At 40.6% G+C, this 27231-nt stretch overlaps 1 protein-coding gene across 2 annotated transcripts in view; it reads right to left on the bottom strand.

The window, feature by feature from the left end:
• dhx38 (DEAH (Asp-Glu-Ala-His) box polypeptide 38) overlaps positions 1–27231 on the bottom strand; it is a 39121-nt gene that overhangs the window by 7820 nt on the left and 4070 nt on the right. Inside the window, exons 5-24 of one of the 2 annotated variants that reach the window (XM_079589331.1) lie at positions 25691–25853; positions 25449–25567; positions 24514–24593; positions 23296–23451; positions 21766–21927; positions 21567–21674; positions 21350–21471; positions 14046–14183; positions 13749–13935; positions 12024–12209; positions 11668–11808; positions 11481–11591; positions 9879–9995; positions 9691–9798; positions 9492–9604; positions 6313–6521; positions 3331–3485; positions 3074–3229; positions 1268–1402; positions 1049–1174 (exon numbers count right to left, since the gene is read on the bottom strand). In XM_079589331.1, coding sequence (XP_079445457.1) covers positions 1049–1174; positions 1268–1402; positions 3074–3229; positions 3331–3485; positions 6313–6521; positions 9492–9604; positions 9691–9798; positions 9879–9995; positions 11481–11591; positions 11668–11808; positions 12024–12209; positions 13749–13935; positions 14046–14183; positions 21350–21471; positions 21567–21674; positions 21766–21927; positions 23296–23451; positions 24514–24593; positions 25449–25567; positions 25691–25853 — 2792 coding nt within the window. Of the gene's footprint in view, positions 1–1048; positions 1175–1267; positions 1403–3073; positions 3230–3330; positions 3486–6312; positions 6522–9491; positions 9605–9690; positions 9799–9878; positions 9996–11480; positions 11592–11667; positions 11809–12023; positions 12210–13748; positions 13936–14045; positions 14184–21349; positions 21472–21566; positions 21675–21765; positions 21928–23295; positions 23452–24513; positions 24598–25448; positions 25568–25690; positions 25854–27231 lie in introns of both variants that reach the window. The other variant, XM_079589330.1, reaches the window with a different exon arrangement.

The raw sequence follows: 27231 nt of genomic DNA, 5'->3' as shown, positions 1-27231 counted from the left end.
AGTGCATGCGCACGTCGGGTGTTTGCACTCAGAAAAGCGCTCGTTAGAACAGCGCATCAGCAGCGAATGACATGTTTAACCAGCAAGGCTTTAAAGCACATGCAAATAATTCATTTTTATGAACTACAGTGTCCCGTTCCTCTGCATTTCATGTGGATATACGTCGCGCTGTACAGTATGTTGAGACGGAGGCGCCAGAAATGCAAACTGATAAAATGCACGATCCTACGATATTTCTTCAAAAGCAGATCGTGGAGACATTTTAATCGTCCACGATCAAAAATCGTAATATCGCACACCCCTAGTTGTTATATTATTTAAAGCCTAACAAATGTTAAAAAAATATAGCTTTCAATTATATTGTAGTGCTGAATGCATTTAATTAATGGGAAATTTATAAAAAATGTTTTTATAATAATCAATTTCATAGAGACATCAGTAACGGTATTGGTATCGGTGACACTGACCTTTCATACATGTTTGTTTAAATATAGGCTACTGTCTTTATGTTGTTTCTACATTAATTTGGAGATTAAATGTGAAATTATTACAATATATAAATTATATTAAAAACTTTAATGTTAGTTTTTATTATTTGTGATTAATTACAGACAATGTGTGATTAATCAGTTAATTTTATTAATCGATTTACAGCACTATATATATATAAAACTTTATTTTACAGTGCCCTTCTTACAAGTTACATGCATATACTATAGTAAGTAATAACTAGAAATTATGCATAATTACATGCAACTAACCCTAAACCAAATCCTTATCCTAACCCTATAGTAAGTACATGTTATTTAATATTACTCGGTACTTAAACTACTCAACTAGAATTGCACTGAAAGAAGGACACCTTAAAATAAAGTGTAACCATAAATACAAATAGTTTATAAATACAACAGTGGAAAAACAACAGGAAATAATCTGAGGAAAATAGAGGAACAAGATCAGAAAGCGTTGCAAGCTAAATTCAAACTTGCCTCACGTCTCAAACTAACTTATGTCACTTCACATTGAAGGCCTGAGGAGGAAGAAGTACCTTTGTGGTCATGACCAGTTCATGGTAGATGATGTAGTCAGGGGTGTAACCCATCCCGAACAGAGCGCTGGTGGGGTGCAGATGGCAGGGCATCCCAGTTCTCACATTCACATACTCCCCTATTCCCTAAACACACAAATACAAGGCATGAAGACACTTCAGGTGTTACTTGATGAAATCGAGTCATTACAATGCCAAAAATGCCAAGTAGCGGTGAACCTTTAATTTAGCAGCCTGGTGAAAGTACGCAGCACAGATGCACTTCCGGATCACATCCCAGTCAGAGCCGCTGGAGATCAGGTTCATTTTCTGCTGCACCATGATGTCTTTGAGCTGAGATCGAACCTCACGCACCTGTGACGCACACACACATTGTTATTTAGTGTAAGCTAACAAAATAAAAAGCATGCTTAATTTTGCACAAACTTGCAAAGCAAATATACAGTTAAACCTGTTAGATGAACATTAGAAAACTTCCTTATTTCAGTCTGAACATGAGATGTATATATATATATTTCTCTTTAGTGTAATAAATTCATATATTATACATTTAAACCTTTATACTTTTTACATAAACCTGCACAGGAACTAAATGTGGCTAAATCCAGCACATTTGGCATTAATCATATGTATTATTAATGTGCATTGTCATTGATTAAATAAATAATGAACATATGAAAGAAAGAATTTCAGGCTGGGACAGAGGCAACTTATATTGCAACTCATTTCCCATGCAAAGAGAGTATTTACATAGAAGTCTTAAAGTTACAGCAGCAAAGAAGAACCATTTTTCATGCAAATCCATTTTGACTATTGTAAGTGTACTTCAGAAAAAAATTAAAATAACTAGGGCCGGGACTCGATTAAAAAAATTAATCTAATTAATTAGAGGCTTTGTAATTAATTAATCGAAATTAATCGCATTTTAATCGCATATAAATATTTGACCTGAGAACAGTGAGAGTTTTCACATGGATTTTTAGTATACCATTGAATAATGACTGAATACATAAGCTTAAGCAACAAAATATTGTTTATTTTTGTTTAACCAAGTCCAGCAGACCACTGCTATTTTTGCCATTAAGTGTAACATTAGCAATAGCCGTTCCGAATTCCTTGTTGCACAGCTTGCACACAACCATGCTCTTATAGGTTGTAAATAGTTTTTTCTTTGACACTGGTGGCTCATCCGATTTTGTTGTGTTATCCTCCTCGTCCGGTCTCTCCCCCAATTTCACACAATAGATGTAAATAGAACGTTTTTTTAAAGCTAGCTAGCAACTGCTCATGCTGTTTAGTCCTGGATGTGTGTTGATGCGCGCGCGCGTGACCGACCGACAGCGCAGGCAGTTGCTAGGCGATAAGTTGAGCTTCCAATCAAATAAAAGTAAACGCCTGGCATTGGCCAATCCACTGTTTTACCCGTTTACGGACACAGGATTGGATGTACACAACCATGAAGAAAACAAAATCCCTGAAAAACCGGGACGGGTGGCAACGCTAGAAGTTATACTAGGTGTTTCTCAATGTCAACAAGATAGCAAAAGCTGCGCGCATAGGATTGTGGGCGATTTGAGAGCGCGAAGTCTACACATATGCACCCTTTCCTGTATATGGGATATTTTCTGAACGAAGGACTCCGCCCTTGGTTGAAATTCTGAGGATCCTCGACATTGGAACAGTCCTTCGACGGATGTCGATGACGTAGCATCCTCGAAATTCCGGCTTCCGAGGATCCTTCCTTGACATTGAGAAACGGCTACTGTCTATGGAAGTTGTGAACGCTAGTTGGTGCTCCAGTATAATCGGTCCGCCTAAACTCATCCAGTGAGAAACGTTCCGCGGTGCAAAAATAAGTGAGATTAAAATGCGTTAAAAATGTTTAACGCGTTATTTTTTGTGTAATTAATTAATCGTAATTAACGCGTTAAAGTCCCAGCCCTAAAAATAACATGTCATGGAATGAAATTGCCCCTTTAATTCATGAATCTGATTGGTTGAGAGTGACGCCTCAGGTTGACGCACCTTACGCATGGCTTTGGTGTGGATGAAGTGATCGTTACACCAGATGCTGGAGTAATTGTTGTTCTTCCACTGCAGGTAAACGTTGAGGTAGGTCAGGTGATCACTCTCGGGCACTGCGAACTTCTCTCTCACCTGGTCACTCTCCTCCTCGCGACCCTAGACAAGTAACGGCAGTTTGAGCACTTCGGAAACTGAACCCGCACGTACAGCACATTTGCTAGTAAATAGGTTCTAGTAAATAGGTTCTAGTAACGTACCTTTGGTCTGTAGAAGATGGACGGCACTGACAACATGGAGACGATGATAAGAATGTCAGCGCTGCAGGCCATGTCACATGACACGATCAGCATTTTGGACAGAGCCGGATCCAGAGGAAACTCCACCATGAGCCGCCCGGTGGGCGTCAGAGCGCCTGAGACGGAGACGAGAAGAAAGCATCCTCAAATACAGGCAAAAGTCAAAAGGGATTAGAAAGCACCTCTTTCCAAAGTGCTGATGGTGGGAAAATGACTCCACTTTGAGATTCTGATCAAACTTTTCAGAAGCTCAGATTTCAAAGATTACATGACAGACTAAGAAGATTAGTGAGAGAGCGCCGTGAAACGCGGAGAAGATATTTGGGCAGGTAAGCCTTAATCAGAAATAATCTGCTGTTAACACGAGACGAGAGCTAGAGGGAAAAGCGCTCCACATAGTCAAATCCCCACAAACCCCTGAGAGATACGCAGGAAATGAGATTGAGATCCCTCTCTGGTCACATCGACAGTTTTACTTCAGTTGCTACAGCTGAACTTTGAGTAAGACCTTAATACTTCACTGCAGCACTTCACCAGCTTAAGTCTACTCAACTAGAATGCAAGTTACACTCGAGAGATTTTTCCCAAATAAAAATAATGTCACTAACATCCGTTATCTTTAAACATTGATATATCCAAACACTGGAGGGTGAATATATAATCAGCAGAAAAAAAGAAAAGCCCCTTTATCAGGATACTGTATGTTAAAGATAATTTTGTAAAATAAAAATAAGATTTACAGATCTTTCTTTGAAAAAGTTTGAACAATGTTTTTCATGCTTGTTCAAATAACCATTAACACACAATTGACAAACCTGTGGAACAGTCCTTAACAGTTTACATACTCTTTTTCATATTGTTACGGCAGAATACAAAAGAAAATAATCAGGAGGAAAAAAATGCAGCGGCTGAAAAGAGCTCTTGCCGTAGCTATTCTTATACCACACAAAATACCAAGCGTAATGTTATTCTCTAGAAATCTTACAGCTCTTTCAGTTAAACTGACGGATAAGGATTATTTGTAGCGCAACCTTATGATTTAAAATCATTTGTTTCAGTGTTTTTGATTGGAACTTCACCAAAACCGGAAGTGCCTCCCATAAAAAACAACAAAAAAAACTGGATATAGTGAAGTGATTTAGAGCTCAGGAAAGTTCGTTTTCTGAGGTGAGAGACTTTTTATTTTGTAACAAGTTACAAAAATAAGGTTAGAATAATGACACACAAATAGCCTGACATCATCTGACAGCAGATACTGAGTCAGGTAAACAGGTTTTTCCTCAAGCACTCTTTACCTAAACTGCGTCTGACAGAAGAGTCAACAGCTTTCACGCAAGTCTTTCAAAATAAAAGTCTCTCATCGGAAAAAAAACATTTAGAATTACGTTTGTTGTTTCTTAGACTACACACTCCCTGACCCACTCAAAGCGGCTTTGCGACCCGAAGTTACGAAGTTGAGAAATGCTGCTTTAAACAACGTCCAAAAAAAAGTATTTTTAAAAGATTGCAATTAAACAAATTTATCAAACAATTATTAAAAATACAGTTTTATCTACACTGCTGGCTTATTTTATATTATTATTATTATTAATTAGCTTCTCTAGCATTTTCCCGGTTGCCCGTTAAGGATATGGCCTTCCACCACATACTGAAGACTTTTTGACTGGAAAAAAAAAATTACTACATAATAAATGTACTAGGGGGAATTAAAGCGTTAATCTTTGCGATTCATTTGAGATGTTTAACGCATTAAAAATAAATAACGCAATTGACACAGCACTTTTTTTTGCCTTGTTTTAATGACTTCCTGTTGCGGCTGCTATTGTGCGTGTGCCGAACCAATTCACCCTGTCATGATGGAGAAGGACCAGGATGGAGTTTTAGGAGGAATGTTTGCATTTAAAAAGTTGCCTGATGGCACGTTTGACAAAACAAAGATGCTATGTACAATTAGCAAAGCTGAAGTCAAATACCAGAAGCTGGATGCATCAAATTCTTGGCCGCCAAAAATTATCGGCCGAAAATAGCATTTTCGTTTTTTGGAACGAAAATATGCCGCGCCGCCCCGCCCCTCTGTGTTAAGTGATCAGGTTTCACGAGCGGGTCTTTTCTGCTCCGTGTGTGCGCCACGCTCTCCGCTCCATGTGTGTGTGTGTGGTGTGTGTGTGTGGTGTGTGTGTGTGTGTGTGTGTTGTGTGTCGGCAAGCTGAGCTCTCTGCTCAATGTTCCGCTCAGTGTTTGCGCTGTGCGTTCTGCTCAATCGTTCACGGCCCAAACGCTCCAATCATGTACCGATCACGCACTGGAAAAGCAAAGTCCGCTCAAATAACGTGAAATTTCTCAGTAGTAGACTTCTGTTTGCAATAGCCCTACTGAGCTGGTACAGCCATGCTGGGCAACAATGGTAAAATTACCTGCTCTGATCACATGCTCTGGTAATAATAGCTTTGTAGGACTATACTTTATTTTGAAAAAAGTAAAAAAAAAAAAATAAATCTTAAATCTGAGTATGTGGCATAGAACGGAATGGAGAATAATATATTGATATATTGATGTTTAATATTATTTTAGCTTTCCACGGTTTCAGCTTAAAATCTTCTTTACGGTCTGTTAGGGTAATAGGGCTATTTTCCTTTTTTTCTGTGTTTAATTTAATTAGGTGATTCTACGTTTAAATATTGATGATTACAAGCTTGGGGGAAATGCAATTAATTATAGCAAATTGTGCAATTAATTAGTTAATTTTTTTAATCGATTCCCAGCCCTAAAATGTACACTTAATCCTGAAGTTATTTGATCATTCCTGATACTATCTAATTACACAGTTCAACTGTAAATACCAGATTCACTCTCTACTGTTTCTTGTGATAAAAAGTGGCAAAAGGAACAAAAAACTAAAAAGAGAGAGATTAATGTGGTCCTATGCCGACTCCGTGGTCTCACCTGTGTTGTCAAGAGCTCCCAAGATCCACAGCTGGTACATGGAGTTCAGCATGTTGTCTTCAGGTGGGGGATCCATGAAGTGGAAGAGCAGAAGGTCTTGCACTCCCAGTGACTTGAGCAGCAGCACAACATTGGCCAGGTTAGTGCGCTGGATCTCTGGGATAGTGGTGGTGAGCATCTCATTCTTGTAGGCACTCTGAGTGTATAACCTGAAGTGAACAGACACAATGGAAAGAAAGATCCATTCATTTTCTGTAAACATTACAAAATGTCCCACTCCGACACAATGTGATACAGTGGCGAGCTAAAAAAAACAGTGAATTCCTTGTTAGGGTGCTAACACACTGCAGAGAGCTCTGCGTAATATTTGTTATGAAAAGAGATGGATCAGTTAGATCTCCAAAACCATAAATAGACTCGCAGTTATCCTTGGTCAATCAAACCTAAACTTGCCAAGATAACTTTTTTTTTAATTTGAAGTACTACATTTCCTGAAACTGAAATAAAAACGAACTAAAACCTATATAGAAATATAAAAAAAAAAAAAAAAAAAAAAACTGACAAAAAAATACAAAAACTTACAATAAATTAAAATTACAGCTGAAATTACAGCACATTAAAAACATTACTGATACTATAATAGTATATAAATAATACTAAAATAACACTGTGGTTAAAATATGCCTATATCAGACTGGAGTTACTATTTTCTAATTTTTCTCAGCATACGTCATTATGCAACAAGAAGCTTGCGTTCGCCTGTCGTGAGCGCGCTCATGACCGTTTGCTGAGGCTGTGGATAATATGTAATAATAATGTTGTAAATAATGTTCAGTTTCTTGCACAGAACGATCGTTTCGCTTCATAAGAACTCAATGTATCATCAGGAGACACGGGTATTGATTTTGTCTTGCCTGTATATGTTTTTTGACTCTTAAAGTGACAGTAGCCATTATACGAATCACCAAAGACCACGGTTTCAGCTTAAAATCTTCTTTACGGTCTGTTAAAGACGCAATTATGACAAAGTAGTATGTCCCAAAGCCTACTCTTCTGCTACACACTCAAAATTATGTATTTTTCGCCACAAAAACAGTACATACTATTAGGGCATAGAGTAAGTAGGCGAAGTATGCATCATTTTAGCTTGTCATTACCAGTTCCAACCGCAAGTGACAACAGCAAGTGACACTGCAAGACAATTTTAGTGCTGTTGCGTTGATCTACTGTAGGTAGCCCCGCCCACAGTGAAATCTCATTGGTCCAAAAATCCCTGAGATATTTACATATTAAATATGTTTTGACTGGCAGTGATTTGCTTCACTGCACCAGTTTAATGAATTAAATGCTTCATGTTCAAGTCATGGAATAAAATAAAATAAATTGGGTGAGAAAAATTTGTGTAAACATTATATGCAAAAGGTCTAAATAAAGACGTATACATGACATACGCATGCAGCACATTAATGAAAAAGTTTTCTACCTCCAACCTTTAGAAGAGCAAGAGGGAAGCTCTTAACAATGAGCCATTTCAAAGCTACCTCTGAGGATCTTAAAATATCACAGCTCTCTTTGCTGCTCCATAGAGACAGATCTGAGAAAACAGCAGATTTCTGCAGCTATTCAACAAAATCGGTAATCCCTCAGAAGATGGCGTGAAGAAGGAACTCTGGGAAGCTCTGTAGTACAGCGTATGCATTTATGTATATCTGTCCTTCTGGCTCTTGTGCCGCAATCACAGCCAGAGCTTTTGAGTTATGCATTCTTCACACACACACACACACACACACACACACGGCTCTTGGCCACATTACAAAGCGTCTGGCTGAACAGAATTGATTCTTGATGCGCAGATGTTTGGTAAAGGATGCATGCAACTAATCCGACATGTGCCACACACTTTCACAAGCAACCAGAAACACTCACAGGGAGGCAAAACAATCCCTTGTGTGACAGTGAAACAGCGAGACAGTGTGTCATCGCATCTTTGGGGCTGTGCAGATTTGAAAAAGGTCACGGTCAAAAAGCCCACAGGAGCCTTTGTATCAAATCCTCAGAGGTGTAAACAAAAAATAAACTACGTTAAGTCCTCTTAAGATTACCGTCCTGTCCCCCTCCTGCAGTTGCCAAGCCTCACTGATAGAGGTTTCAGAAAAGAGTGAGCAAAAAAAAAAAAAAAAAAATGAATAAAGCTCTTGAACACACTGTTCATCTGTCTGTATTAGCAAAGAGAGTGTATTAACACCACAGAGACACCGGAATGATTCACTTCCTTCAGATGATTCGTTTCAATGTACCGGAACAAAAAACTGATTCATCACTCAAGTCTGACTCACCTTAAAGTCAGCATGAAATAAACATTTATCCGTGCAAGTTTTTAACCTTTTTTTGACCTTGTAATTTTTCTTAAATGATGAAAATTTTTTCTCAAATGATGTTAATATTGTCGATCTTCTGGTGAAATGACAGCCTTCTCTCTGGTGAATTTCGCAGGATTTCTCCGATCAGTTCATGTGCTTAAACTCTGCCCCTTACAAGCTCACGTTCATCTGCCTCAACTTTTAAATGCCCACATCTCAAAATCCAAATCACCAACCATTGCATAGAACCAAGTCCCGCTATCTGTTCGATAATCTGTTACACTCAGATGTACAACACAATACAGAAGAAAATATCGGTCGCTACTTCCATTTCAATTCACGACTTCAATTTCCAGCCTGCTTTGAAGCATCTCTGTCTTTTGAAATAACAATAAGGCACTGTACAAGATTTTATATTTTATTATTGTAGTAAAATACACTATCGGTCAAATCTTAGGAATAATAAAAAAATATATATTCTTAATGATTTTTTTTATATAAAATGCAGTAAAAACTGTAATATTGTGAAATATTATTACAATTCAAAATAATTGTTATCTATCTGAATATATTTTAAAATGGAATAGAAAACGAATCTGGTCTTACCTAAAAAGTAGAACATACAATGACAAAATCATAATGAAATCATTGAAATTGAATGAGAAAGTCATTGTCATTAACCTTTTTGCCCCACCGCACTAGCACAATTGACAAGTGATACATTGCGTCTAAATATGGATAAACAAGTATATATATATATGATGTTTTTGGATGGTCCTTTTTGATGTTAGCATTGAGGGAGGAACTGACTGATCTTACCTGTAACACTGTCCTGGGCCTGTTCTGCCGGCTCTGCCAGCCCGCTGGTTTGCATTGGCTTGACTAATGGGGTACACCTGCAGCGCATCCATGCCAATGCGAGGGTTGAACACCTAAACAACACAAAGTAATACTTCAGTTAGCATCAGATGTGCAATTGCTCTATTAAAGACTGGTCATTCACAGCAGTTTCATTTACCTTCAGTTTGCAGTAACCAGAATCCACCACAAACATGATGCCGTCCACTGTCAGAGACGTCTCAGCGATGTTTGTAGCAACAATACACTTCCTCACTCCATCAGGAGCCTGTCCGTAAAGACACAGGTTTAGCTCACAAACGTCTCATGATCAGGATCTTGCAGTGTCCAACAGAGATAGAGGTTTACCTTCTGGAAGATCTTGGCCTGCAGGTCTGAGGGCAGCTGGGAGTAGATGGGCAGCACTGCCAGAGCCGGAGCGTTCTCCAGATCCTCCAATCGCTCCACGATCTGATCTGAAGTCACCTGCAGGAACACAGACATTATTTGTGTTATACGGTGCATCATTAGGCAGCACAAACTTACCAAACACTAGATTTCAAACTAACCTCATACTTCTTATATTCCAAGAAACATCTTAAACATTCTTAAACATGTCTCACATTATCACAGTTTATTCGCTATAGTTTAGAAAATGGTAATAAAATATGACAAGAACTCAGGAGTTATCAAGTCAGTTTATATTTGACTGGTTTTGGTCATCCTTCTGTTAGACGGTCTCTCACATGAATTATGTTGAATATCTGTCAGCTGTTAAATTTAGGTACACAATTAGATAATACCAATTTAGGTCAACCAATTACAAAGCAATGCTTGTGTTCAGTCTGTGGTGTAAAACGGTTGCAATTAAAGAAAAAACATGGTCAGGTCAAAGTGTCTGAATATTTTTGGTATATATAATTATATAATTTTTGGTCCCAAATATTTATAAATTGTACTGGTAGTCCACAGTATGAAGAATTTTGGAATATATGTTGTCACAGTTTACTTTATTTTGCTATCCTCACTTACATAAATTAATTATAGTGTCCTGCACCCACTAATAATACAATATAAAAAATTATATCTGAATAATTTTGTGGTGGTTTGACTGTATATATAGGTGTGTGTGTGTGTGTGTGTGTGTGTGTGTGTGTGTGTGTGTGTGTGTGTGTGTGTGTGTGTGTGTGTGTGTTAATTTTTTTGTCTTTTTAACTTTCAAATCTATAATGCTTACTAAGGATGCAGTAATGTTGTGAAATATTATAAAATAACTTTTCTATTTGAATACATGTTAAAACTTAATTTATTCCTATGACGACAAAGCTGAATTTTCAGCATCATTACTCCAGCGTTCAGTGTCACATGATCCTTCATAAATCATAATAATATGCTGATTTGATGCTCAAAAAAATAATATTATCAGTGTAGAAATTAGTTGTGCTGCTTCATATTTTTGTGGAAACCGCGACACACTACCTTTCAAAAGTTCGGGGGCAAGTAATATATATTAAACTACTTTAAATTTTAAATTATTATATTAAATATTAAAGAAATTAATACTTTTATTTATTAAGGATGCATTCAACTTGTCACACTGTCCTGTGCCCATTCTGCCTGCCCGCTAGTTTTCATTGGCTTTACAGATGGGATGTTTTCAACATTGATAAAAAGAAATGTTTCTTGAGCAGCAAATCAGCATATTAGAATTTCTGAAGGATCAAGTCATACAAGTTTGCTTTGCCATCATATGAATAAGTTGCATTTTAAAATATATTCAAATAGAAAAGAGTTATTTTGAAATGTTAATAATAAATCCAATAAAAGCAGCCTTGGTGAGCATAACAGACTTCTTTAAAAAAATATTACCGATCCCAAAGTTTTGAATGGGAGCGTGTATATAATATCATCAATAGTGTATAAAATGTGATTCCATTAATAACATCTTCTGCACAACTAGAATCTCCTCACCTCAATGTCCTCCTGACCAGGCATGAAGATGAGGATGTCACCCCCCATCCCGCTGAGATGAATCTGCAAGGCCTGTTTCACAGACGCCTCCACATAGTCCTCCTGAGGAGTCTGAATCACACCAGCACTCAGCGTCAGTCTACAGCACACCAACCAGCTTTAACTAAAGAGTCTATTAACACCTCACCTTGCTGAACAAGATATCCACTGGGAACGTTCTGCCGGGAATGTGGAAAATTGGAACATTGCCGAAGAATGCCGCAAATTTGTCAGAGTCCATGGTGGCAGATGTGACAATGAGCTTCAAGTCTGAGCGTCTCGACACCACCTAAATAATCCAAAATAAAGGAGAGAGTGACTCAGTATCAACCTCTAAACTCAACAGTACTCTTTAAATGTTCATGTACATCAAAATGGTGTACGAAAAGCAATTATATTTAGTGGGGTCCAATCAATAACATCGGTAATCAATAACAATCAATAATCTTCCTCGGTTCATGTGTAAGTGTGTGAGGAGGACAGACAGCTGGAGACGTGGCTCACCTCTCGGAGCAGCCCGAAGAGCACGTCAGTGTTGAGGGAGCGTTCATGGGCCTCGTCCATGATGACAGCGCTATAGTGGTCCAAGTCTGACTCCCGCAGAGATTCCCTCAGAAGAATCCCGTCCGTCATGTATTTTATCACGGTCTTCTCTGATGTACAGTCTTCAAAACGGATGGCATAACCAACCTGGTATACACATTAAAGCAATAAAACCCCTTAGCTATGGTAAAAATACAATTATATAATCGTATAATAGAATACATCGATTTTATACATACATACACACACACACACACACGCATACATAGACACATTACAAATATAGTTTTTAATTTTTATGTCAGTTATTTTAGTACTTAAACTTAAATGAATGTTACCTTATTTAACCCCTTAAGCGGCACCCCCCTTTTTTTAATAGACATGAAAATGCACATTCCAAAATTAAATGGTTGTAATTCAAGAATGCTTTTGAATATAGATGCAAGATTGGTCTTGTTTTAAAGAAGACATTTGGCAGATTTGTGTAGAAGTTAAATAAATTAAGAAAGTTAAACAGAAAAAAGTTATAGAAGTTTGAGTTTATGAAAATGTAAAATGTTACAAATTTAATTATTCATATTTTATATAAAATATATATTTTCAAAACCTGGTGGACTATAAATATGCCCAAAAAAAAAAATCAAAGCAAAAGATCTGAACAAGTTGCGTTTAAAATTTTAGGTTGATATCTCAAAAAATAAGCTTTCAGTGAGATTTTGTTTGGGCGCAATACCAAACTTCTTCACTACTTGACATCACTGTCCATATAAGGGCGCCTTCATTTCCATATGTTGTTTGAGTGATCTGAACCATTATTTTTACAATTTTCATACAATTTATGAAGTAGACATCCTATTCAGAAGTAGTATTGGAAGTTTGGCAGATTTTGAAATTAATTCAACCTCTAAGAAACACAAATTACACGTATGTGGATTATAGCCCGCTGCCACATCACAAATGGTGAATCTATTATTTGTTTCTTTATATTTAAAACATTTTCAGACCTTTTTTTCTAAAAGAATTGAATGGATGCTATCTTTTGAACTCTTGCATGAAAACAAACTGAGGTTTCTACCATTCTTTCATGTTCATCACTATTTCAAAATAAAGGTCTGAACACGCCTTAGGACTATGAAAATATTCTTGTTGCAAATTGATAAATTACGGCTCCTCTGTAATTTATTTTGAAAATCAATTACAAATATGTAAATCAGTTACGAATATGTAAACTAGAGATTGTAAGCTTTCAAATGATATATAGTTTGTCAAGATTGGTTTAGGTTTAGCATAGGATATTACTGTTTTAAATATGTAATGCAAATATAAGGGGTTAAAGGTTTTTCATATTTTATTTCAAGTAACTACTGACGAAGGCAAAGAGCCGAAACGTTTGTATAATTCTTTATCTCCTCCTGTTTGTAACAAATAAAGTATTATTAGAGTGCAGACCTTTTTAATTTTAATTTCAAGTAACACTTTTTTTTAATGGTTTTAGTTTAGTTTTTGTTAACGATAATAACCCTGATTATCATTATTCCATTGTATCATCCTCTCTTTAGGGGAAAATACATAACATACAAGTCACCTCAAATCCACCAGGTGGCAGTATGTCCCTAAAAATCAATATCTTTTGTCAAGTACATGGACAGAAAATTGCTCCAAGCACTCAAGATGTTGGGCACCAACCTCTTCTCCCAGATTACTGTTCATTTCTTCGCTGACTCTCTTGGCCACGCTCATGGCCGCCACTCTGCGAGGCTGTGTGCAGCCCACCATGCCATAGCCGGTGTAACCGTCCTCATGAAGATACTGCGTCAGCTGAGTCGTCTTACCACTGCCCGTTTCCCCCACCACAATCACAATATTGTTATCCCTGCCAGAGAAGATACACAACACACAGAAAACATCAGCATGCCGGGTGGGCAGACACAAGAGTGTGTAAGGAAGCTGAGGTAAGTGAACTGATTTGAGGGTCACCCGGACCTGATGATGTTGAGCAGCTCCTGGCGAACAGCAAAGATGGGCAGATACTGTCTCTGCTCTAATAGAGTCTTCTTCTTAGAAAACTCACTGCTCGCTTCATTCTTCTCCCTCATGTGATCTGCAAACTTCTGCTCCGCTCTGAAAAGATGGAAGATAAGAAAGATGAAGAGGCCCAGAAACATATCTACAATACTTTTTAAAAGATTTTTTTTCGAAAGAAGTCTCTTAAGCTCACCAAAAATAAATTTATTTGATCAAAAATACAGTAAAAATATTGTGAAATATTATTGCAATTTAGAATAACTTTTCTATCTAAATATATTTTAAAATGTAACAATTCCTGTGATGCAAAGTTGAATTCTCAGCATCATTACTCCAGTCTTCAGTTTCACATAATTCTTCAGAAATAGTTGGAATATGCTGTTTTGCTGCTCAAGAAACATTTATTATTATCAATGTTGTAAACAATTGTGCTGCTTAATACTTTTATGGAAACCATGATAGATTTTTTCAGGATTCTTTGATGAATATAAAGTTGAATAAAAAATTATTTGTTGAAACCAATCTTTTGTAAATGTCCATGTATTCTAAATGTCTTCACTGTCATTTTAGATAAATTTAATGCATCCTCGCTGAATAAAAGTATTCATTTATTTCCAAAACATTATATTACTGACCCCAAACCTTTGAACGGTTGTTTATACAACACAAGTCATACTTTGAATATGCCATAATACTTTGAAATGTATCATGGTATCATAATTGGATCGCAACCAATTGTCTACTAAAGTCCCCTGACAGATATACTGTGAAATATAAAATTATATATATATATATATATATATATATATTAGGGCTGTCGAACGATTAAAATATTTAATTGCGATTAATCGCATTAATGTCATAGTTAACTCGCGATTAATCGCACATTTTTATCTATTCTAAATATCTCGATTTCTTTTTGTTCCATTATTTTTTCTCATTTTAATGCTCTTATCAACATGGAAAAGTGGATTGGCTTGCTTTGTGCACATTTTTTTATTGAAAACAACATTCTGTGTTCAATTTCACACTAACATTCTCACTTGGAGCAAATAATCTCTCACACAATCTAACACTGTCCATCAATAAAAGGGTGAAAGAAATACTGACGAGGTGACGTTACCTCGAATCTTATTGGCATCCATTTCGTCGTCTCGCGCTCATCATTCATCCACTCAAAACGTCTCTGGTTACTTACGTAACCTATGTTCTCTGAATAGGGAACGAGACGCTGCGGATAGCGCAGTGGGATATTCTCTGAATGTGCCGATTGTCTGAAGCCTATAGAATCACGCCAATTCATTGGCTGATGGCGTCCGCGCGACCTGGCTCCGCCCCGACGCACTCACGTCGCGTCATTGCATTCGCGCGCGCGCCATCTGCTCCTCAGATTTCTCTGCCGAAAAGAAAACTGTCAGCAGCGTGAAGAGCTTGGCCGCTAACGCAGCGTCTCGTTCCCTATTCAGAGAACATAGGTTACGTAAGTAACCAGAGACGTTCTCTTTCATAGGTTCACTCAACGCTGCGGATAGCGCAGTGGGAACGGACTACCAAACTCGCCAAGCTAGAACGCTTTATGACTGGTAACAAAAGAGACAACGACCAAGAAGAGTTCAAACAGAAAGAACCTGGGAACCCGGGGTCATGTCAAGATCCAAACTATAGAATCGTACAAAAGTGTGCGGAGAGGACCAACCTGCCGCAACACAAATGTCCTCCAAGAGTGCTCCTCTAAAAAGCGCTTGAGAAGACGCCACACTTCTGGTGGAATGAGCTCTAATGCTGAGGGGTGAAGGTAAGCCACGCACCCCGTAAGCCAACGAGATAGCCTCTGTAACCCAGTGGGAAATCCTCTGCTTCGATGCAGCAAGCCCACGGCGGCTAGCACCAAAGCAAACCAAAAGCTGGTTAGATTTCCTCCAACCGCCTGAGCGGTCTACATAAATCTTGAGAGAACGCACTGGGCAGAGCAAGTTAAGCTTCCTATCTTCCTCAGAAGAAAATGGAGGAGGGTGGAAAGCATTAAGGTTAACTACCTGTGAGCGAAAAGTAGTGGAGAGAACCTTGGGGACATACCCTGGTCTCGGCCTCAAGGAAACTTTGACCAGGCCAGGGGCAAAGTCCAGGCAAGACTCGCTAACAGACAGGGCTTGCAAGTCTCCCATCCGCTTTAATGAGGACAACGCTAGCAAAAGAGAAACCTTGAGAGTCAGGATCCTATCCGGAGCTGACTCTAAGGGCTCAAAGGGGGCCATAGTCAAACCCTCTAGGACAACAGAAAGGTCCCATGAGGGAACTCTAGGGGAGCGAGCCGGTTTCAGGCGCTTCACCCCACGCATAAAAGCAGAAACTAATCTTAATTTGCCCAGGGGAATCTCATCCGATTCCCTATGTGCCGCAATAGCTGCGACATAAACTCTGAGAGTGGTAGCAGCCGCCCCAGCAGCAAACTTCTCCTGCAAGAATTCCAGTACTGAACCAACAGGGCAGTTAACTGGGTTCCTATCATGCGCTAAGCACCAACTCTTAAAAACCTTCCACTTGGAAGAATACAGTCGCCTTGTAGAAGGGGCTCTGGCACTCGCAATGGTCTCCTGAACGTCAGTTGGGAGACCAGAGCTTAATGTTAACGGCCTTTGATCGGCCAAACATATAGCTTCCATATGTCTGGGCGAGGATGCCATATCTTGCCCTGCAGCTGTGACAGCAGATCTTCTCTGACTGGGATCCTCCAGGGGGAAGATTCCAGTAGAGGAATTAGCTCCGAAAACCATGGCTGAGATGGCCAGAACGGAGCCACTAAGAGGAGGCGGACTCCGCTCTCTCTCACTCTGGCCAAGACCGCCTGGATCAGTTTGACGGGCGGGAAGGCATAGAGTTTCTGCGTTGGCCAAGGGTGAGCGAACGCATCTATCCCCAATGGGGCCGGGGGACTCAGGGAGAACCAAAGCGGGCATTGGGACGACTCTTGAGATGCAAAGAGGTCCACCTCCGCCTCCCCGAAAACCTCCCAGATCAGGGCCACCGTCTGGCGGTTCAACATCCATTCCCCCGATCTGAGTTTCTGTCTCGACAGAAAATCTGCTGCGAGGTTCAGAACCCCTGGGACATGAACCGCTCTTAGGGAAAGGAACTTGCTCTGAGACCACAGGAGAAGGTGACGCGCATGCCTGTCTAGGGTGCGTGACCGAGACCCTCCCTGCCGGTTCACATGTGACACCACTGCCATGTTGTCTGTTCTGACAATGACATGGTGCCCCTCCAGGAGAGGGAGGAATTGCTGCAGAGCCAGGAAAACGGCTCTTAACTCCAGGCAGTTTATGTGCCAAGAGAGAGCTTCTCCAGTCCAGACCCCACACGCTGGTCTGCCCTCGAAAACTGCTCCCCAGCCGGTGAGAGAGGCATCCGTCGTAACCATCTGGCGACGAAATACCGCACCCATGCTGACCCCTTTCCGAAGAAAAAGAGGGTCCCGCCATACTGACAGGGCTCGAAAACAACTGTGCGATACCTTCAGTAGGCGAAGGGTTGACCCGGAGGGTCGAACCCCTGAGAGCTTCACCCACCACATGAAGGGTCTCATGTGGAGTAGGCCCAGCGGTAGTACAGAGGAGGCCGCGGCCATAAGACCCAGCATCCTGCGGCAGGTGCCCACTGACACATGATGGCCTAGTGAAAAACGAGCCAAGCATGTTGTCAGGCTGGAAATCCGTGCAGGGGCCAAGCGGGCCTGCATGAGAACGGAATCCATGTTCACCCCCAAGAAAACGGTGCTTTGAGCCGGAGCAAGAACACTCTTCTCCGAGTTCAACCTCAAACCGAGAGACTTGATGTGACTCAGAACAATGTCTCTGTGGTGGGCCACTAGCTCCCTGGACTGGGCTAAAATAAGCCAATCGTCCAGGTAATTTAGAACACGGATGCCCTGGAGCCGCAGTGGGGCCAGAGCTGCATCTATGCACTTTGTGAATGTCCTCGGGGCCAAGGAGAGGCCGAAGGGAAGGACCTTGTACTGGAACGCCCTTTCCCCAACGGCGAACCTGAGGAACTGTCTGTGTCGCCGAACAACCTGGATGTGAAAATAGGCATCCTTTAGGTCTATCGTCACGAACCAATCCCCTGGCCGAATCTGAGATGTGATAGCTTTCAGCGTCAACATCTTGAATTTCCCTTTGTAAAGGGCGAAGTTCAGTCGGCGGAGGTCCAGTATGGGACGCAAACCGCCGCCCTTCTTCGGGACCAGGAAATAACGGCTGTAAAAGCCTCTCTCGGATTCCCCTGGAGGGATCTCCTCTATTGCCCCTTTGAGAAGGAGGGAAGAGATTTCCTGCTGCAGTACAGAAGCCTGAATGGCGCTGTCTACTACAGTCAGAAAGACCCCGTTGAAACAGGGGGGATTGCGGCAAAACTGAAGAGTGTAGCCGAACCGAATTGTGCGAAGAACCCAAGACGATACCCCTGGTAAGCGCTCCCATTCTGGAAGGAAATGAGATAGAGGAAGAGGAATGTTGTAGTGCAGACGACATACCTGAGTGAGGGTGCCGTGTTGACGTTCCTGGGGTAAAGAGGTTGACTGTGCAGGAAGGCCGCTGGCGTCCTGGCACGTGACGGGAGGCATCGATGCTGGGGTCATGGTGACCCGGTCCGCCTGCTCCGGAGGAAAACGGAAAGTGCCTCCGAGGGTGCGGCTGGCAGTTATAGAGAGTGTGCGGGGTGAGGGGAGAAAGCAGAAAACGTCTCCTTCCTCCCGCACTGGACTGAGTCGAAATGGTGAAATATGGCCTGCACTTCGAGACACTCTGAGTGGCGAAGGTGACAGGGCAAGGAAAGGAGAGCTGGGGGGTGGGCAGAAACGTTTGCGCGGTCTGACCCAACCCTGAGAAGGCAGAGGAGCTCTCCTTTTTCCGACCGGAAGGTCAGGAACGGCTCTGGGCCGTCGAAGCGGTCGGTTTGTCGGACCGCTTCAATTGGAGGCGTTTGTGAGGCCGTTGACGGGGAAATGGGCGACCTCGGGCTCCCCAAACCGTGGTAGGTGGGGGATGTCCCTGTTCGCTCCTCCTGGAAGAGAACTCCGGTCTAGGAGAGGGACGTTCTCTGGGTCGCACCGGGGGTGGAGCAGAAGGTTCCCTAGCCCTCCTGGGCATGAACTGCCTGAACGCGGCCGACTGGGATTTGGAGGAGCGGAATTTCTCAACCACAGTGTTGACCGCCTCACCAAACAACCCCGTCTGAGAGATGGGGGCGTCCAAGAGGAAAACCTTCTCTTTGTCCCGTATTTCCGTGAGATTAAGCCACAAGTGGCGCTCCACCGCCACGGAGCCGGCCATAGAGCGACCTAAAGCACGTGCGGTATGCTTGGTGGCCCTTAAGGCTAGATCTGTAGCCTTACGAAGCTCCTTGACCGCTTCAGGGGTCACGCCGTCGCCCTCGTCCATTTCCTTCAGGACGTCCGCCTGGTAGGCCTGGAGAATGGCCATAGTGTGCAAAGTCATGCCTGCCTGCCCAGCCGCCATATAGGATTTTCCAATGAGAGAGGAAGTAGTCCTACATGCTTTAGAGGGAAGGAGGGGGCGCGACTTCCAGGACGGTGCAGACGACGGAGCAAGATGGTCGGCTAAAGTCTCCTCAATCGCCGGAATGGCGGAATAGCCCTGTTCCACAGAACCTACTAGGTTGGTGAAATCAGCAGCTGCCGCATTAGTGAGGCGCGAAGAGAAAGGCTGCTTCCAGGATCTGGAGATCTCATGATGCAGATCACTGAAAAATGGTAGCTTCCTCCGTTGCGGCCTAGAATTAGGGCCGCTGAGAAGCCTCTCGTCGAGTTTAGAGGATTGAGACTCACGTGGCTCGTCGGGCCAATCAATAGTGAGCTTCTCCGTAGCGCGCGAAAGCACGTCCACGAGCTCCGCGTAGGCCGCAGTAGGCCGCGCTTCCTGGCCGCTCGGCGGGATAACCTCGTCGGCGAGAGTAGGCCCGAAATCCTCTGAGTCGGATGCCTCGGTAAAAAGTATATCCTCCAGCCCAAAAGAAACCGCGTCGCGTGCTCCCGGGCTGGGGCGCAAATAATCATGTGAAAATTCGACTGGCATGCCACGTGCGTGCCGAGGGGAGGGAGGGAGAGAAAGAGCGGGGCTCGTCTGCTCGAACTCCACGTCCTCAAGCTCTACATCCGAACCCCAAGCCGCGGATCCTCGAGAGGCCTCGGGAGCGCGGCAGGGGGAGACGAATGATTCTCTCTCAAAGACCGCGAGCCGCGATTTGAGGGTTTTGAGCAACAAATTTTCACAGAATTTGCATTTAGAAGATCCTATAATAGCCTCACGCGCATGTGAAAAACCCAAACATTTAACGCACTTACTGTGTGGGTCGTCGTTAGCGATGTAACGAGCACATGGCGGAGTACAGCGTCTGTAATCCATGGCAGCTTCACCGTAAGGAGAAACAGAGTTCCGCTTAAACAGTCGCAGAAGCGCCGAGAATAATCCTTAGAGATAGTTGTTAGCTTTCAGAAAAACCACGAGCGAAGGGCAAACGTGACCGCTTCGTTCTGAAGGTAGAGAAATCTGAGGAGCAGATGGCGCGCGCGCGAATGCAATGACGCGACGTGAGTGCGTCGGGGCGGAGCCAGGTCGCGCGGACGCCATCAGCCAATGAATTGGCGTGATTCTATAGGCTTCAGACAATCGGCACATTCAGAGAATATCCCACTGCGCTATCCGCAGCGTTGAGTGAACCTATGAAAGAGAACTTAACGTTAAAGGGGGTTGCACACCGGACAAGAAGCGCAGCGCCTCGTATTTAAAATTCGAACACATTATTCTCTATGAGTGTACACACACCGGCGGCGCCATTCTGCGTTTTTATTGCTGGCCATAAACTGAGAAAGCGCACGTCCGATGTGCGATACGAGTTGTCCTAAACGCGGCTCGGCGCTGCGCTTCTCGTCCACTCTTTGGCCGGTTCGCATCGCAAGCCTAAACCAATGTGTGCGCCGTGCCTGTTGTTTTGTTTCTGGTCTAGCTAGATCCGCTGTGGTGTTGTATTTTTAATAACGTTACTAGTTGTTGCAAAAGCATGTGAAAAAAACTACAAAGTTTGCTAGGCGTTAATCTCGCGATAAAAAAAATTGACGCCGTTAAAATGGGTTTGCGTTAACGTCGTTAATAACGCGTTAACTGACAGCCCTAATATATATATATATATATATATATATATATACACACACACACACACACACACACATTGTGAGACACAATATCTACCTGTAATCCACATTTCCATCTTCTGTAACGGCTTTTCCATCTTTTCCCTCATCCTCTGATTTCTTGATGCCCATGATGTCACCCAGTTTGGTGCCAGCGAGCTCCCAGTGTTTGTGTTGTGCCTGTCAAGTGGAAGAACCAAACGCAACAACAATCACATCTACACTACTGTCCTGGAGTGAGAGTCCAAATGAAACAATAAAAAGCAGATATGCACCTTCTTTCTCTCTTTCTGCTCTCGGTGTCGTCTGACCAGCTGACTTCCCTTGCGGGAGATGATGGCCATGTCTGAGGTCGGGTCTTTCACTGGAATGACCGGCTCTGGCTGGAATCGCAGGACAAACGTACAATCAATTAAAGACTCACAAGTTCGGTGACTCACCAATAAGCACATCCATGTAAAGAGACGTCTGTACCTGCTTAGTGAAGACAATCCTCCCATCCAGGAAGGGTGGCACAAGGTTATGGACAAGTAGGTGGACTCTGGTCGCATTGTCTTCCTCAAAGTCCTCGTCCACCTCCAAGCGCTGAACCACTCCACTGGTGAGCATGCGGTTGGTTTCCCAGCGTTCGTTATCCTGGAGTGCAACACACATGTGAGCAAACAGTGGGGTGAACACACCGGATGTGTATCAGTTTATTAGATCCGTGCATTCGGTCTTAAGGCTGACACACCAAGCTGACGTCAAAGAACTAGCTGAGCTGAAAGCTGACTCTATTGACGCCTCACGACGGCTGCATCTCGGCCAAAAAGCTGCTCTTAAACACACCACAAAGACTACAGCTGACTGCTGACTGCCAACTGGCAAGTGTGTTCTGCACCTGTGTGTAAGGAAATAACTGTCTATATCAGCAGGTATAATATTATTGTTTCTATTCAGTCTATATTTGTCATTCAAAAAACAAAACTAGACCTGCAGATATATAGACGGTAAACAAAGCAGGGTTTGCTTATCAATTTGAATATCAATCATGCTGATCCTTTTCTTTTTTCCAGGCTGCTCATGTTATTATGAAAATATTTCTGCATTCAAATTCTCATGTAAGATGACGCCAAATTATAACAGGCCTTCTGTCTGTGCCGTCTTGACTTCTTCGCTTGCCTAATACAGCAGCTGTCTGTGTCATTAATGTTAATCAAACAGCAAAAGACGAGGTGAAAATCACTCACTAATCGTATCTTTAATAATAATCCTTTTTTTTTTATTCATACAGAGAAGACTATGCAGTGTTTTATCCTATTGTTTGTAATTCTCAGTTTTTATTTTTAACAAGAAAAAGAAAATAACAAAGGCTGACCATGTTCACCAAGGCTGAATTTATTTGATCAAAAATACAGTAAAAACAGCAATATTGTGAAGTATTATTGCATTTAAAAATAAATGTTTTCTATTTTAATATATTTTGGAATGTAGGCTAATTTATTACTGTCAAGCAAACTCCAGTCTTCAGTGTCACGTGATCCTTCAGGAATCATTCTAATATGAGGACTTGCTGCTCAGTTATTCATTATTTTTGGTGCTCAATTATTAATATGGTTCTTAATTTGATCAATGTTGAAAACAGCTTTTGCTGCTTGATATTTTTGGCAGAAACCGTGATCCATGTTTTATCAGGATCCTTTGTTGAATATAAAGATCAAATGAACATTATGTATTTGAAATTAAAAAAATGTGTAACATTCTAAATGTCTTAACTGTCACTTGAATCCATTTAATGCATCCTTGATGAATAGAAGCTATTTTATTAAATGTATTTATTAAATTATTTTAAATTGTAAAAAATATTTCCCAGAATTACTGTTTTTACGGTTTTATTTTTCATCAAATAAATGCAACCTTGGTGAGCATAAGAGACTTCTTTCTTAATTCTCCCAAACGTTTGACCCTCAGTGTACGTTGAGTGCCGAACAGCGCAGACGGGTGAGGGTGTGTTGCGGACGGTACCTCATTGATCTGCCGCTTCTGCGCTGAGATGCGTTTCTGAGTCTGCTTCTGTAGGATCTGCTCCCTCTTCTTCACATATTCTTCTGAAGTGGACGTCAACGGGTTGTGAAACTCGTCATAACCTTCATCCATCATGTACCAGTCTCGATCGGCTTGCTGTTTGGACATGACAGTTAGTTAGTACTTGACAAAATACAAACTTGAACATGAAATAAAACCCAAAGCCCATTTTACTTTCTACATTCTGATGGATTACTAAATAACACTTTGTTTTAGGTCAAGTCACGCCAAATTTATGTTTCAAAGCAGCTTTACAGAAAATATCCTAAATAATAAATAATGTAAATAAATAATAAATAATATCCCATTCTAAATAATGTTTAGAATATCTTCATATTTTCATGCCTTATAGTCACATTTATCATAATAGCCCTGGGTAATAATATAGTTAATATAGATATGCTATATTGTATATTTCTCCCTGCGTGAGTATGCTGTATGTATGCGGATACAGTTACACATTTAATATATATATATATATATATATATAAAGCTGTGCGATAGTTTACAAATTGTGATGACATAAGCAAGACTTTATTTAGCATATATTACTTTCTGTTAGTATACTGTATGGTTACAGATAAAGTAGCACATACTATATTTACAACTTATAATATATCGCTGGGCAATAATATAATTTACATTTTTTGATGATATAACAATTAAGAGATTTGCTGTATAGTGCAATTAAAATATATAGCACTATATATTTTAAAGTGGCCTTATTATACAAGTTACATGTACCTTCTATACAGTAATAACAGTAAATTATGTATAATTAAAAGCACCTAACCATAAAGTAAATACATGTTAATTCATATTATTCAGAAAACTGAAACTGACTGGATCATGAGTTGTTTGAATTATGAATAGAGGGCATTATTAACCAGAATGGAGCCAGAGTTTTGATTGTGACTTTGCTAAAACAATGACTTAATAGATATTTGGCTATTGGTTATTATTATCTAATAAGCCATATGGCCTACCATGTGTATCATCAGTGGAAATGGAAAATCAATTCATAGATTGATCTAGTTATTACACTTTGATAACATTGAAATAACATGCGTCAATACACATTAAGACTAGGAACATATATTAAGAATCTGAAGAATGTAAAAGGGGTAAATTGTGATTCTGACTTTAAAGAGCACTCACCTTCTGATCTTCCTCCCACTGTTCCTTCTCATCTTCATCATTAAACAGGATGCCGTCCTCTCTATCCTCCCTTTTATCTCCTGCAAAATAAGAAGCCATATAAATACAACACTATAGACGCTGTACATACACAACTGTTCAATGGTTTGGGATCGTACGATGTTTCCGTTTTTGACAAAAAGTTGACTTTTAGTCTGTACAACAAGGCTGCATTTATTTGATCGAAATATAGTAAAAACAGTAATGTGAAAATTGTGAAACAGTATTGTAAATATTGTGAAAAATTACTACAATTATATGAACTGTTTCCAGTTTTTATATATTTTAAAATGTAATTTATTCCTGTGATCAAAGCTGTATTGTCAGCATCATTACTCCAGTCTTCAGTGTCACATGATCCTTCAGAAATCATTCTGATATGCTGATTTGATGCTCAAGAAACATTTATTATTATCAATATTAGTTATAAATGTGCCGTTTGTGTGAAAGGTGTTTTTTCGTTAATGAAAAGGTTAAAAAGAACAGCATTTATTTCAAATGCAAATCTTTTGTAACATGGAATGTAAATGTGTAAATTACTATAATTGTTGATCAATTGAATGCATCCTAGCTGAATAAATGTATCAATTTCTTTCAAAAATAAATTAATTTAAAAAAATCCCCCCCCAAAAAAAAACGTCTTGATATTAAGAATAGAGATATTAGAAATACTCTGGGGGAAAATAAAGGGGGAAAAATAAAATATATAATAATATAAAATAGGAAAAATATTAATAATCAAACAGTAATAAAGAGTAAAACAAACAAACAAACACATAAATAAATAAATCAGATATAATGTACATTAAACAAAGCTTAAAACGTTCAAATTTGAATTAAAAGGTCAAATTTACACCACATTCTCCACATAAAGACCTTGTAAGGGTTGTCTTTACCTTTTCCTCTGGACAGGCGAGGTGTGGAGCCAAGATGCTTCCTCTCATTGGCCCACTCGTTGTACTTATATGATGGGGTTGGTAGAGGAGTATCTGCCGGATATTGAGGTTTACTTGACCTGAACAACAAAAGTGACAAGGAAACATCTATTAATATTCCTCCTGACCAACACAAACCATGTCACCACAAATAACCTTCAACCACACATTGATCACCGAGGCTTTGAGGAAGTGAGTCACACCTGTCTCTCCTCTCACTGTCCCGGACTGAACGATGGCCGCGCTCGGAGCGGTCAGTCTCCCGGTGCGAGGGGGCAGGAGACGGGCTCTCCCAGTGTGAGTGACGTGAGCTGGAATATCCACTGTCATCTTCATCCCAGCTGGAGCGTGACGGAGTGACCAAGCCTGCGTGGACATGTGAAACACACTTAACACTTGTTAGTCCTGAAACAGCATTGGTATAAACCAATCAGATTTGTTAGGTTTACGTTTATAGCTAAGGTTAGGTCTGCATGATTTAGGGTGAAAAAACTATAATTGAATAAATAATTATTATTATAAAATTAAATAAAACAAAAAAATACTACATAAAAAATACTACAAAAAAAAAGTTTACTGGGAACTGAGCCGCTCCGAAACACTGAAGATAGCGGATCATGATCTGCTTGCGTGTAAAACAATGCTGCGCTTCACTCTAAAACAAGCAGCGCATATTTATTTCATTAAACCGCAGGCCTTGGGATTTAGCCATATTGCAATTTCAGTTTTTTTTTTTTTTATTAATCATGCAGCACTTGTTAGGGTAAAACCAGGTTCAGGTTTGAGGGATGCAACAACATTTTTCTCAATTCCTTCTGGTTCCAATAGTAGGTTATAGTTCAAGGGTGTGTGCCATTAATTACTCACCCTCATGTCATTCCAAACTCGCAAGACTTTCGTTCATCTTCAGAACACAAATGAAGATCTTTTTTATTAAATCTGAGAGCTTTCTGTCCCTCCATTGACAGCAACACAACTACCACTTTGAAACTTCAAAAAGTTCATAAAGAGATCGTAAAACTTGAACTGTTTCGCCCCAAATTTTCTGAAGAGACACGATCGCTTTTTATGATGAACAGATTGAATTTAGGCTTTAATTCACATATAAACATTGATCAGCGGAAATAAACAGAAGCTCAACCGAACCTGCTTGACGCGCGTGAACAAACCTCATTGGTTCTTGCAGAGGCTCAAACGTGATGCGTAACACGAGAATGAACCTCATTGGTTCTTGCACGTCAAGCGAACATGCTTGAGCTTCCGTTTACCACAACTGAACTCTCTCTGTATGAACTTTTTGAAGTGTCAGAGTGGTAGTTGTGCAGCTGTCAATGGAGGGACAGAAAGCTCTCAGATTTCATCAAAAAGATCTTCATTTGTGTTCCGAAGATGAACGAAAGTCTTACATGTTTGGAACGACATGAGGGTGAGTAATTAATGACAGAATTTTCATTTTTGCGTGAACTATTCCTTTAAGGTTAGGAATGAATACATAATACATAGACGGAAAGGTTCTACTCGGGTCAATCTCCGAAACAGGAAATGTAATGACAACTGACATTGAGTATTGTTAAAACTGATCAGGCTAGAGCGTTCTGAGTAGGGTTGGGTATTGGTTGGGTTTTATCCGATACCAGTACTACCTCGGTATTTTTTAAACAGTTCCGGTGCTTAAACGGTTCTTGAACCGGTACATAAGAAAACGAAACCGCACACACTTTGTCAAACAATAATACCCTTTTAT

Source organism: Phoxinus phoxinus (assembly GCF_949152265.1).
Source record: "Phoxinus phoxinus genome assembly, chromosome: 2".
Taxonomy (NCBI): domain Eukaryota; kingdom Metazoa; phylum Chordata; class Actinopteri; order Cypriniformes; family Leuciscidae; genus Phoxinus; species Phoxinus phoxinus.
The sequence above is the reverse complement of the archived record's forward strand: the minus strand, read 5'-3'. Positions and strand labels throughout refer to the sequence as shown.